The sequence below is a fragment of the Lampetra planeri genome, chromosome 62 (genome assembly GCF_965212315.1).
Source record: "Lampetra planeri chromosome 62, kcLamPlan1.2.h2, whole genome shotgun sequence".
Taxonomy (NCBI): Eukaryota; Metazoa; Chordata; class Hyperoartia; order Petromyzontiformes; family Petromyzontidae; genus Lampetra; species Lampetra planeri.
The window spans coordinates 1,924,590-1,938,840 of NC_136168.1; the positions used below are offsets into that span (position 1 = coordinate 1,924,590).

Sequence of the window (14,251 nt, forward strand, 5' to 3'; positions counted from 1 at the left end):
CTGACTTACAGTATCCTGGAGTCTACAAATTGAGTTGCATTTGTGGTGATTGCTACATTGGAGAAACGAAACGTCATGTTTCTGATCGTGTCCGCAAGCACAAGTCAGATCTGAAACACGGCAGAACTGATTCTTCTGCCGTTGCCGATCATTGCTACAACTCGGTGGGCTCTCATGAAATTGTCTTTTCCGAGACCAAGGTTCTCTGCAAACCTCCCGGCTACCATCAAAGGTGTGTACACGAAGCCATACAAATATACAAACACAGACATAATTTCAACCGTGATGATGGGTACAAACTTAGTAATCATTGGAAAGATGCTATCAACCACGCAAAAAAGACTTAATTACACTTTTTTGGACCATCTTATCTGACAGGCACTATTTTACTTTACTTTACCGAGTGTTAACATCCCCAGTTATTTTTTAACAGTACTCTCTTCATTGTTCAGCCAGAATTGGTATAAACATGGGCATTTTCGTTCTTTTGTCTATCATGTGTATTAGGCCTCCCCTCCCCCTCTCTGTCCATTGTGTTGGCGTGTGCAGCAGCAACCGCGTCCAAGCCGTCGTCCATTCTTTTGGCCCCGCCCTCCCCCTCCCGATGCGTTGTACTTAGCACTCCGTGCTGTCTTTGAGCCCCGCCCCCCTCCCTCCCGATACGTTCCATTCATTGGCTACCACATTCTGATGAGCTCCCCCCTCTCCTCCCCCCTTCAACTTGCTTATAAGGGATTACATCTTGAATCATTGCCTCACTTGATGCAGCTAACTCGGCTGTGACGGTCCCACCTGATGACGGAGACTTGTGTTGCCTCTGAAACGTCGTGATTTTGGTTTTATTTTATTTTAATTAATTTTGATGTTTTACCTACGTGACTTTACCGAAAAAACCTAAGAATATGAATCCTTGCAGTCACGAAAGCTTCAAATCTAGAATTAATGCCCTCTACGGGGAGGAATTCCACCTATCTGTTAGAGTTTTTAACAGACGAGACAAGAAGTCACAGCTTCTCGAGAAGCTGGCCTTCCTCAAGAGATGCCGAGATAACAAGGTAATACCCATCGCTTTCACACTCACATCCGCTGCTGTGTCCTCACCGAACTCTAAACAGATCTTATTTAAAGCTAGCCTATCACTAATCTCGGAGAGAATAAGGTTACTCCGATCTGAACTCGATAATTTAGACAAGACTCTCTTACAAACACATTTAATGTTAACACAAAAAATGTCACCTTCTGATTGGAACCACGTTGATAACATGACTTCTGCTTCTGCTGACTCAATGTCAGCCAAATGCAAAGCTAACCTGATTTCTAAATTCAACCTCCTATCTAAGAAGAAACCAGAGCCACACATCGCAAAGCTGGATGTTAACAAGACCGTGATTAATCAGAGTAACATCCCAATTTCTGACACTCTAAAAACGGTACTGGCCAAAGGACTAAATTTCGCCGTCACCCCTAAATATATACCAGTAGAGGATATGATTTCTCAGATTGATGTAGCCCTCAGAGGCATAGGACACATCCATGCGGATGTAGCAAGAGCTGAAATAGCTACTATTCTTAAGAATGCTAAGAAACCCACTCGTAACATCAGCAAAAACGAACGCTCTGAACTCGCGGACCTAAAAAAGAGAGATGATATAGTCATCCTCTCGGCAGACAAGGGCAATGCCACGGTCATCATGGATAAAGATTCATACAACAACAAAATCCTGGGCCTTCTTAATGATGGGAGTTACTCCAAAATTAAAAACGATCCCACTAAAAGCCTAACGACGAAAACCAACAGTATCATCACGAGTTCGACTTCCCTAATCGAACCAAGCAAACGTCCCTCTCTAAAACCATCGGCGGCAAGACCTCCCAGACTCTATGGTCTTCCCAAAATCCATAAGGAAGGCACCCCGCTACGACCCATTGTGTCGACGATAAACTCTCCTACGTACAAACTAGCCCGTTTTCTATCAGATACTCTGCTCCCTTTCACAGGCAAGACCTCTTCGGCAGTACTCAACTCAACCCAATTAGTCTCTATGGTTAAGGACATGGTACTATCTCCTGATGACATCCTCGTCAGCTTTGATGTAGTATCTTTGTTTACCAAAGTCCCAGTACCGGACACCCTAACAATAATTGAGGACTTAGTCCAACATGGATTGAATTCTGATGCACCTGCGCTGGTTAGGCATTGCCTCACCAACACCTATTTTACCTGGAATGGCACCTTCTACAAACAGAATGAGGGTACCCCTATGGGCTCCCCTTTGTCACCAGTTATAGCCAACATGTTCATGGAAAAGTTTGAATCAGACGCCATCCAGACATCCACCCTGCGTCCTTCCCTGTGGAAGAGGTATGTGGATGACACTTTCGTCATCTGGCCACATGGCCTCCCAGCATTGAACCACTTCTTGGACCACATCAATTCTAGACACCCATCCATCAGATTCACCATGGAAGTGGAGAAAGACGGTAAACTACCATTCTTGGATATTCTGTTTGAGAGGAGGCCTGACGGATCCTTGGGACATTCTGTCTACAAGAAAGCCACCCACACAGATTCCTACTTGAAACCGGATTCCCACCACCACCCATCTCAAAAGAATTCTCTCATCAAAACGCTATACCACAGAGCCCATGGCATTTCTGACAAACACCACCTGACCGGTGAATTAAGACATGTACATCGGGCCCTCAGGATGAACGGATACTCTGACCGTACTATCCGCCAAGCTGTCTCTCCCACCACACAGAAACAGCCACATGAAACTCCGACCAAAACCATCACGTTACCATACATAGCAGGCGTGACCAAAAAGATCTCCAAAATTCTAAACAAACATAAGATCCAAGTCCGATTCAGTACAGTGCATAAAATCCGTGATCTGATTCCATCTGTGAAGGATGTCGTTCCTGACTTACAGTATCCTGGAGTCTACAAATTGAGTTGCATTTGTGGTGATTGCTACATTGGAGAAACGAAACGTCATGTTTCTGATCGTGTCCGCAAGCACAAGTCAGATCTGAAACACGGCAGAACTGATTCTTCTGCCGTTGCCGATCATTGCTACAACTCGGTGGGCTCTCATGAAATTGTCTTTTCCGAGACCAAGGTTCTCTGCAAACCTCCCGGCTACCATCAAAGGTGTGTACACGAAGCCATACAAATATACAAACACAGACATAATTTCAACCGTGATGATGGGTACAAACTTAGTAATCATTGGAAAGATGCTATCAACCACGCAAAAAAGACTTAATTACACTTTTTTGGACCATCTTATCTGACAGGCACTATTTTACTTTACTTTACCGAGTGTTAACATCCCCAGTTATTTTTTAACAGTACTCTCTTCATTGTTCAGCCAGAATTGGTATAAACATGGGCATTTTCGTTCTTTTGTCTATCATGTGTATTAGGCCTCCCCTCCCCCTCTCTGTCCATTGTGTTGGCGTGTGCAGCAGCAACCGCGTCCAAGCCGTCGTCCATTCTTTTGGCCCCGCCCTCCCCCTCCCGATGCGTTGTACTTAGCACTCCGTGCTGTCTTTGAGCCCCGCCCCCCTCCCTCCCGATACGTTCCATTCATTGGCTACCACATTCTGATGAGCTCCCCCCTCTCCTCCCCCCTTCAACTTGCTTATAAGGGATTACATCTTGAATCATTGCCTCACTTGATGCAGCTAACTCGGCTGTGACGGTCCCACCTGATGACGGAGACTTGTGTTGCCTCTGAAACGTCGTGATTTTGGTTTTATTTTATTTTAATTAATTTTGATGTTTTACCTACGTGACTTTATCGAAAAAACCTAAGAATATCACTTCTGCCTGCTTCTTCCTCCTCTCTGCCTCCATTCCGTCCGCTCTCATCCCCAACATCTTGACCCAATCATTCCTTCTCCCCCTCCTCCCCTTCCCGCCTTACCCGTGGTACACCACCAGTGAAGAGTTATATTAAGATACAAAACATTATCAGCCACTTTATTTATACCACAGAGGATAACAACATTGTGACAATGGCATACAATAGCGATAACAATAATAGATTTACGACATCACCTACGAGGATAACGATGTGCCTTTACGCACGCATCAACGAGTAGTGATGTACACTTGATGACGTCGACACTGTTGACTATGACAGGAATTACAATTTAACACGAAGGCTTTCGTGACCAATCTGGATGTCGCCTGATGATGCTAGTTGTAATAACTGGCGAAACCTTGTACTCGAATTGTAAATGTTGTGGGTTTTACTCTCCAACACATCGGTGTGATGTACTTGTAACGAATTGGCACTTTTTGTTTACGTGACAAACTTTACAAATTGGCTATGTCGTGTGGTGGCGGGTTTAACGACACATTTATATTTACGCGATATAACTCAAAAACCTCTATTAAGGAATTACGATGTCAATGATGTGTGAATTCTGTGATGATGGTGAGCTATGGTGTATTTGATGAGGGCAACATCATTGTTACAGGATTGTGGTTGATGATGATGTTTGGCGTGATGCTGATGGTTATAGGTGATGATGTTACACTCGACAGACACTGTCAGTGATCGAGTTGAATGAGGGTTGTTACAGTGTGATCAGTTACGTAATGTTTATGACATCAAATACAATGACTGCAGTGAAGAAGGCCATGGCCCGAAACGTCGCCGATTATATTTTCAATTCGAGGCCACGGTGTTACTGAAGGCGTTTTCATGGCAGTGAGATGAACTGAAAATTAACTAAATGATGTGTTAATTGAAGTACACATTACCATTTTTTTCCTCAGAAAATGATTTAAGTGTTTTAAAGAAAGGACATCGCCCGAAACGTCCCATATTATATATTTTTTTCTTTTTAGACCACGGTGTTATTGACGAATGTGTTGAGTTGTTATTTCGTACATTCCTGTATAATTTGGCATCTGTTATGTGGGTGCAATGTTAATAATGCCAATAATAACTACACTACTTTCTATAACATAGCTTGTTTAGTATGTTGATAGAGACACCAATGTTCAGACGAACTATTGACAGTTACAAGATTAATCAGGCAATCGTTTGCGTATATTTTGCCACTCATTTATAGACTATTAAGCACGCTGAATATCAGCTATCAATCTAATTAAATCGTCCATTAATTGAATAGGTTTTTGATAATGCCTCGATAGATTACACCCTAAATTATATTGATTTAGGCACTATCAATACCGTGTCATTCCCCAATGATGAGGTCAATCAGTAAAGCTAGAGACTGCACATTATCGACGCGGCACTTGAAGGATATTTATGACTCAATCATAGTCAACTGATGTCTGATGCCTGGTTTGCTATCCATTTGCTAACTGGAGCAGGCGCCCTTATTTCAAACCATTTAGATACTCACTCCTCATCAATGTTTGCTCGCAAAGATGACCGGAGAACAGGTGCGTCCTTTATTCATGTTGAATAAATCCACGCTGGATAGAGAAATTGAACTTTTAAAGGAAATATGCCACGTGCAGTGGGCTCATTCCAATCACAGTCACAATCAAGAAGCGGCCGTGAAATCAGCTACGTGTGACCATATTCCATCCCATCAGACGAGTATAATCAAGACACGTCCTGTGACATTAAAACTCGCATTTGTCAAAAAACCTCCGATGAGCACGGTTGGCTACGTACGGTGCGAAAGAAGTTGAACATGCATACACCGCACCTCCAATTACCACGGTTGGCTTACGTACGGTGCAAAAGAAGTTCAACATACATAACACCGCGGCCTTAAAATGATATGTACGTACAAGCAGGCGTTTCGGGCAATGACCCTTCTCCAGAACAACAATTCGTTTTGGAAAATGAAAAACCAACAACTGACCTTATTCAATTATATTTTGATTTTAACAAAAAGTCGAGTTTAATTATCCTACTTAATTATCCTGCTCATTGGAAGCCCAGTGCTGCAATTAATCAACGAGGCAATCAAGGGCAACGCTTTTCAACCGCAGCCCATAGTTTTTTAGCCGTATGCTTGGAAGACGAGAGGGCCCATTCATGATTCACAGTCCAGCGTTGGCCTATGAACTATGGTCAAATTAGCCGCACGAAGCCGCACGGCGTGGCATGCGGGGGGCCACTGCCTTCCAGCAGTAGACTCACAAAGTGGTGCCTTCGTTTCATTGTAGTAGGTTTTTACCCTTTCAACTGGTACAAAAACTGACACCTTTAAACAAGGCATCATGTTTGCAATAACCACAACACAAGCAGTCAAAATGCAAACTAAAATAAACAACTCTGATGATGATAATGATATGCACTGTCCTTGAAGTTGATTGGTCCACACCCGAGACAGCTTTTCTTAGAGCCTAGTCTCCATTGGTGTTGGACCAGATGACGCCAGACATCTGCTGGCTATCGAATCAGGTTGACCACGGCTCATCGTTTGCCTAGTCAGTCGATCGCAGTATCACGAAACAAGGATGCGATTGGTCGCTCGCGCACACTTACACGTGAACAATTACACAACAACAACAAAAGGCCTTGACAGACGTGTGGGGCATGCGGTGTTAGCGAGTTGGGGCCGCCTATGAAGGCCGGTACGGTACACATATGGGCTGGGTGGCCAGCACCACGCCCGGCCCCCTTTGTCTCCCCAAGTGTGGATGTTTACACACCTCACCAGGTACTCCTTTGAGGCTGAGTCGATCTAGTGGAGGCCCAGGACCGGTTTAGATAATCGCCACCCGTGTTAGCGGGAATCGAACTCGGGTGGCCGGGTTCGTACCGCCACACAAGAGGCATCAGCTCACAACAAGACACTTTGACGAGACATCAACAATACACTTAAACACATTGCAGTATACAACAACCAGCAGCCATGGCACACACATTCATACTCAAGGAGTGGACAGGAGCTACTCGGCATCTGCTTGCTATCGAGTAATCGACTATCTATAGAGATAACGTCGCTCAAAGCTTATCCATTAGTCGGGTTTTGCAGGCGATTGACCTATGATCTACGATCAAAAACGATTATTCGAGACTATCGATTACAGACTCGTCATGGATGTTTGTTTGAGGCCCACGTTCATGACACAGATTTGCGTGTGTCGTCAAGGCTTCGACCACCCGACGCTGTGTACAAGCATCTAACGCCGCTCACCGGAGATTTTAACAATTCTCGCATTATATGAGCACTGGCATTGTGTAAGAATTCACGTCAGGTGGTGGTTGGGGACGGTCTTGACAACACACACTTTTTTTAATATACAAGGTACACAGTTTGGGTAACGAGTCGCAAACATCGGACTTGATCAACATTTGAACCCCCTGCACGGTTAAACGAATATCGATTAACAACCCGATTTGTCACTTATCGATTCGTCGGCGACCGTGGCATTTGATGAAATCGATGACCCGACACTCACCACCCACTTGAGCCCCGCGTCGCCGTTGCTCTTGGACATCTCGCTCGCGGCCGGCCGTCCGTCCGTAACAATAATTACACAAAGAATACAAACGGCGTCGAACCTAAAGCCTCGACGAAACGGAGGGGAACAACAAAAATGTAAACCCCCACCACGAAAACAACGCTATTGTCTGACGCGCTACTGCCAAGGGCCCATAGCCCCGAAACGTCGCCGATTTGATTTATTCTCGACACAAGAGGCAGTGCGGACTTGTCGACAGCGGCGAGCGATAATTATGATTTTGTTGTTGTTTGTAATTTCTTCTCCCCCCGGTCGGCTTAAGTTGTAATCGCGATTCGTCCAATCGACGAAACCGCGGCGAGAACAAAGCGGAGAGAGGCTGAGTGAGGAGGCTGAGGGAGAGGGGAGAGAGGCAGAGGGGAGAGAGGCTGAGGGGAGGAGAGAGGCTGAGGGGAGAAGCTGAGGGAGGCAATGAGAGGCTGAGGGAGAGGGGAGAGCCGCCCCAGCGAGGCGGGAGGCCGCCGCCGGAGTCGCCGGGGGGGTCTGTGGCCAAAGGCGAGGGCCGCCGCCTCCTCCTCCCCCTCACGCGCTAATACTACAACAGCGAAAGTTGTTTAATTTTAAAAAGCTACAATCGTACACAAAATAATAATAAACGTGACGGGGAAGGGGGGGAGGTGTTTGATTTGGCAGTGGGGGGGGGGCGGCGGTGGAGAGAATTTTTTTGTTTTAATCCGCGGGACCGAGTCGAGGCCGCGCGGGGCTGAGACGCGGCGCCGCTGGCGGGAGCCAATCGCAGAGCCGCTTGGATGCGCGCGACGCGCTCGGAGAGCCAATCGCAGAGCCGCTTGGATGCGCGCGCCGCGCTCGGGGAGCCAATCGCAGAGCCGCTTGGATGCGCGCGCCGCGCTTGGGGAGCCAATCGCAGAGCCGCTTGCTGGTCGTCCGCGCGCGGAAGGTCACGTGGGGCTCGGCTGTGCGAGATGAGTTTACCCACGAGGCACTGCGGCACTGACCCCCCCCCCACCGTCATTGGCCCCCCACTCTCACTGGTTCCTCCTCCCCCCCCCAGGGCCCCCCACTCTCACTGGCTCCTCCCCCCCAGGGCCCCCCACTTTCACTGGCTCCTCCCCCCAGGGCCCCCCACTCTCACTGGCTCCTCCCCCCAGGGCCCCCCACTCTCACTGGCTCCTCCCCCCAGGGCCCCCTTCTCGCTGCCCCCCCCCCAGGACCCCCCACTCTCACTGGCTCCTCTCCCCAGGGCCCCCCACTCTCACTGGCTCCTCCCCCCAGGGCCCCCCACTCTCACTGGCTCCCCCCAGGGCCCCCTTCTCGCTGCCCCCCCCCCCCCAGGACCCCCCACTCTCACTGGCTCCTCCCCCCAGGGCCCCCCACTCTCACTGGCTCCTCCCCCCCAGGGCCCCCCACTCTCACTGGCTCCTCCCCTACCCCCCATTGAACCACGTGATCCGTGACACATCGGCACTGCGCTGCCGCCCAATCAGGAGCGAGCATGAGGAACCCAGGCGCGCCGACTCTGTGGCGAGCCGACTCTGTAGCGATTCGACTCGTTATCGAATCGAGTTCTCGATCCATACCACAATTCTATTCAGTAATCGATTATTTTGTATTGGCTTCGCGGTGGCGTGCAGAATTTATAGAAGCTGTAAGGTTCTCGCATGAAAATGGTTCACAGTATCAATTGTAATTATGCAGCCGCTATCGATTCCACACGTAAAAAATGATCGATGCAGGCCTCACTTCGATTCCTCGATTAATGGTAATTTCGTACTAATACGAATCTAAACCAACCTCGCGCATACATCTATGAGCACAGGAATCGATTCCAGTCTCAAGAGCATCAACCAAAATCCCAACGCGCACGAATCGCGATCCGAATACTGAATCGATTTATCGCCTAAATCGATTAATCGCCAGGTGCCCTTTGCAGGCGCAGCTCTGTAATTGCTTTGCTCATTCTCCTGCTGGCGGAAGGGCCTCTACACTGGAGGGAGCTCTGAGGCCCTCTCAGAGGTGCTTTGGCCTACTCTTCCACGCTGGCCATGTGCCTCTGAAGTCGCTTGGTGTCTTTCAACGCGGCGTTCTAAATCAACAACAACAACAATCATTCGGCGGCGAGAGGGCACGAGTCGCATCGTTGTGTTGGTGCTGCACCAGAAGGCTCGTGTTGTCTAAGCGCGCACGTGTTCTGCTGCGGGGGGTGACACCCAGAGCCCTTTAACTCGCACGTGTTCTGCTGCCCTTTAACTGGCGCGAGGTCACGCGTGGAGCAAGCGCCGGGACATCACCAGGGCAGCGTGACAGCTCCCTCCTCTCGGCCTTCCCTTCTCCCTGCCCTTCCTCATCGCTGCCCTTCACTCTCCGCTGCCCTTCACTCTCCCGCTCCATTCTATGCACTGCCCTTCTCTAATCCATCGCTGCCCTTCTCTCGCCGACCCTGCCCCCCGGCATCCATCTCATCCCGCTGCACCCCCCCCCCCCACTCCCGAACATCTCCTCGCCACGACATCGTGGACCATGTCCCCCTCGCCCTTCCTCCACCTGCGTGCCTGTCGCAGCCTGCTCAAGCTCCCGGCCGCCTCTCTCACGTCAACGTCGTCGCCCCCGGCCCGCCCCGGCACGAGCGCCGCTCCGCTACCGTCGCCGCCTCGCCGCCGCGTGGTCATCACGGGCCTCGGCTTGATCTGCCCGCTCGGCGTGGGCACGGACGCCGTGTGGCGTCGCCTTCTGCGGGGCGACACCGCCACCGTGGCGCTCGACCACGCGGCCTTCGCGTCGCTGCCGTCCCGCGTAGCCGGCCTGGTGCCCCGCGGAACGGGGGGCGGCGACAGCGCCACGTTCGACCCGTCCCTCTTCGTGCCCGCGTCTCAGGCCAGGCACCTGTCCCCCACCACCGTCATGGCCTTGGCGGCGGCCCGCCTCGCCTTGGACGACAGCGGCTGGCGGCCCCGCGGCCCCGAGGAGCGGCTGCGCGCCGGGGTGGCCGTCGGGGTCGGGGTGGCCGATCTGGAGGAGATCGTGAACGCCGGCGTGTCGCTGCGTGAGCTGGGAGCCCGCAAGCTGAGTCCCTTCTTCGTGCCCAGGATCCTCACCAACATGCCCGGGGCCCACATCAGCATCGCGCACGGCCTCAAGGGCCCCGTGCACTCCGTGTCCACGGCCTGCGCCACGGGAGCGCACGCCCTGGGCGACGCGGCTCGCCTCGTCGCGCGCGGGGACGCAGACGTGATGGTGGCGGGCGGCGCCGAGGCGGCCGTGACCCCCTTGGCCGTGGCCGGGTTCTGCCGGGCGCGCTCGCTGAGCACGGCCTTCAACGGGAGGCCCGGGGCGGCCTCTCGGCCCTTCCACCCGGAGCGCGACGGCTTCGTGATCGCCGAGGGCTCCGCCGTCGTGGTGCTGGAGGAGATGGAGCGCGCCATGGGGAGAGGCGCGCGGATCCTGGCCGAGGTGATGGGCTACGGGATGTCCGGCGACGCCAACCACATCACGGCGCCCAGCGAGGATGGTGACGGTGCCTACAGGTGGGTCTGTGTCTGTGTGGGTGGGTGCCCATACCTGTCAACCCCTTATCGGCGACCTTACCTTATTGCAGACAAATTCAGGTCACTCGTGGCCTTATACATTTCAACGTTCATCCTACAAAGTGTCATCACAAGGGAGAAACAAGTAGCCAATCGCCACCACTACACTCGCCACTACATACCTGTCAACCCCCTATATCAGTGCCCTTACCTTATTACAGACCAATTCAGACATTATTGGTCACCACGTGCCCTTGTCAATCTCAACGTTCATCCTACGAAGTCCCATCACAAGCGAGAAACACAAACAAATAAGACAAGAATTAAGTTACTGAACAATAACTGTTTTCTGTATTCATTTTGATTATTGGTGTCAATGATGCTACTGGTCATGCTGCTGTCCGTGATCTTGCATGCTGACGCTGCTTACTTGATATGTCGATGCACGCACTCGGCCATATGGATTTGTGTTGCCCGTATTGAAACGGCTGTACGCCTTGTGGTCCTGAAAACTCAATTTCCCAGTACAAGAATACGGGCAAACCGTATTGGTTGACGGGTATGTGTGTGTTGGTGAGTGAGTGTTGAACTAGATCGACTCGGCCTCAAATGAGTACCTGGTGGGGTGTGTCAAAACATCTCCACTGGGGAGACAAAGGCGGTCGGACGTGGTGTTGGCCACCCACTCCCTCGTGTGCCGTGCCGGCCTTCATAGGTGCTACTCGCTCACAGCATTCTCCCCAGCAGTCTGCTAAGGCTATACACGGGCGATCGGTCACGTGTAGAACTTGGTATGGAACTACTCGCTATATCACGTGCAGGACCTGGAGTTCAACGCATCACTCTGTCACATGGTGTTGAACTGGTCTCTGTGTCACTTGGAGGACCTGTGGCTACTTTGATATAATTTCCCTTCATGCACATGATTTAAATGACAAACTAACTTGGGTGTCCAACCGGCTTGTAGCACGTGGAGTTGAACTGTTAACTGTGACACGTGTCGGACCTGGCGGTGAACCGGCCACTCGGCCACCTCCTCTCACCGCAACTCCCACCACTCCACTGCGCACGCAGGTGCATGGAGGCCGCCCTGCTCGACGCCGGCCTCAGCCCCGGCGACGTCGGCTACGTCAACGCTCACGCCACGTCCACTCCGCTAGGCGACGCGGCCGAGCTCTGCGCCATCCAGCGCCTCTTCGGGTCTCGCTGCTCCTCCTCCTCTGGCGGCGTTCCGGCCCTCGCCATCTCATCGACGAAGGGCGCCACCGGTCACCTGCTCGGCGCGGCCGGCGCGCTCGAGGCGGCCTTCGCGGCCCTGGCGTGCGCGCGCGCCGAGCTGCCGCCCACCGCCAACCTGGACCGCATGGAGCCGGGCTGCACCCTCAACCTCGTGCCGCTGCGCTCCCAGCCGTGGCCGCACGATGACCGTTGCCGCCGCCGCCGCGTGGCGTTGACCAACTCGTTTGGGTTTGGCGGCACCAACGCCTCGCTCTGCCTGGGCAGTGTGGACGTGTGATTCGCCTGTCTGGGACGCTCTTCCCGCTGATGTTCAGAAGCCGCTGGAGCTATTCACTTTTAAATCTAAAATCGGTAACTAATTTATTCAGAACTACTTTTTGTGTTTAGTTTGTCCTTCCGCCGCACCTCCGATTAGCACGGTTGGCTACATACGGTGCAAAAGAAGTTCAACATGGTTGGTGACAGTGGTGGTGGTGCAGGGAGGTGGAAGGCTTCGTCGAAGAGCGGCGTTAATTTCTTTATTGGCATTAGTGACAAACATATTTGCCAATAAAGTTTTATTTTTATTTTAGTCAAAAACGGTGACTATGAGTGGATGACAATCATCAAGCGTGACGATGACTACCGGAGCAGAGAGAGTGTGAGGAGTTGAAACTCATGAGTCTGAATGAAGACGCGCACGTCGGTAATTTAGTGAAATTATGAGAGACTACCTTCACAGGGGATGTGGTGGAGACACCCATCACTCATGCCTGGCAACCCAAACAGCCGTCCATAAATGACATTTTGAACGATTTTTGACCCCCCCCCCCCCGTCGTCACACGGCATCACAAAAAGTCAGACCCCCCTCAAATATGACGTCACAAAGCTCTGCCCCCCCCCCAAAAAAAAATACTTTTGCCATTGTAGTGCGTATTTAATGTGGCGCTGCACTCTGATGTTTTTGGAGAAAACATTAAAAGTCTATTTAATTAAGTAGAACGTGTTGTCTATATTTATTTAAAGTTGCGCATTTTGATGTGACGTCACATTTCTCAAACACCCCCCCCCCCCTCGTCACACATCGTCACAAATGTCTGACCCCCCCCCACCCCCAGGTGCGTGACGTCATTTATGGACGGCCCCTTATCCGTATTCTTGTACAGGATGTTTTCAGGTTCATACGGCGTACAGCCGTTTCAATACGGGCAAATATATTTTTTTGTCTATTTGTTTGTGTTTCTCCCTGGTGAATGAACTTTGTAGGATGAATGTTGAGATTTATAAGGTGACAGAAAAGTTTCACGAAATTGTGGAGACTTTTTTTAAAGGAGGTTTTCCTGCTTTGGGATGTTTGTCTCTTTCCATTTATCATGAAAGAAACTCAACAAATGTGTCAAAACACACGGCCTTAAAAGTTAAAGAAATAAGTATAATGCTTGACGTTTTGGGCAATAGCCCTTCTTAGCACATGTGCTCAGACATTCGTTCACGGTGTCATTATTGTAAGAAGATTTGTATATAAGCAGTGTAAATTTGTACAACCCAGAAGAGTTTTTTTCGGAGCTTGTGAATAATGTAAATAAAAAAAGCCAAGTTGACTTGTGCAAATTATCATCAGCGTCCTGAGGGTCATTTGTCGAAGTTCAAATCGTTTGCGTGCCGAGTGAACGCAGCGATAATGGTGGATATTCCACATTCCTATGGCGAGGGCCAGTCACTGCGCGGGTCATCCACTGTCCTTATTTGATGACCTCCGGAGACGATGGCTTTAAGTTCGTGCTCTGTGTCTATGGGCCTGCTCGATGTTGAACTTTTTATCCACCATACACCGTCAACCGCGCTGATCGGAGGTGCGGGGGGAAGGACAACAAACTAAACAAACAAAAAGTGGAACAATTCGTGCAAGTGCGTTTATAATGTTTTATTATTTTTAAAAAAACTTGAAAATTAAATTACTATTCTTCGTTCTTTCGGTAAAGTCACGTAGAAGGGAAAAATATTTGTATTATTTTATTATGTCCCTTCAAAGTGACTTTACCGAAAGAACCAAGCACATTGATCCCTGCAGTCACGAAA

At 50.3% G+C, this 14,251-nt stretch overlaps 2 protein-coding genes across 3 annotated transcripts in view; one reads left to right on the plus strand and one right to left on the minus strand.

Moving 5' to 3' along the window:
• The window catches only part of LOC144736688 (DNA topoisomerase 2-alpha-like), a 56,496-nt gene extending 48,292 nt beyond the window's left edge, over positions 1 to 8,204 (minus strand). For both annotated transcript variants that reach the window (XM_078619286.1, XM_078619285.1), the window contains exon 1: positions 7,409 to 8,204. In XM_078619286.1, coding sequence (XP_078475412.1) covers positions 7,409 to 7,447 — 39 coding nt within the window. In that variant the 5' untranslated portion in view covers positions 7,448 to 8,204. The remainder of the gene's footprint in view (positions 1 to 7,408) is intronic.
• A 653-nt stretch (positions 8,205 to 8,857) lies between these two features.
• Positions 8,858 to 13,789, plus strand: LOC144736687 (3-oxoacyl-[acyl-carrier-protein] synthase, mitochondrial-like). The gene is made up of 2 exons (XM_078619284.1): positions 8,858 to 10,953; positions 12,028 to 13,789. Exons 1-2 carry the CDS (start codon positions 9,824 to 9,826, stop codon positions 12,467 to 12,469), a joined length of 1,572 nt encoding a protein of 523 aa, XP_078475410.1. The 5' UTR covers positions 8,858 to 9,823; the 3' UTR covers positions 12,470 to 13,789.
• The last annotated feature ends 462 nt before the right edge of the window (positions 13,790 to 14,251 follow it).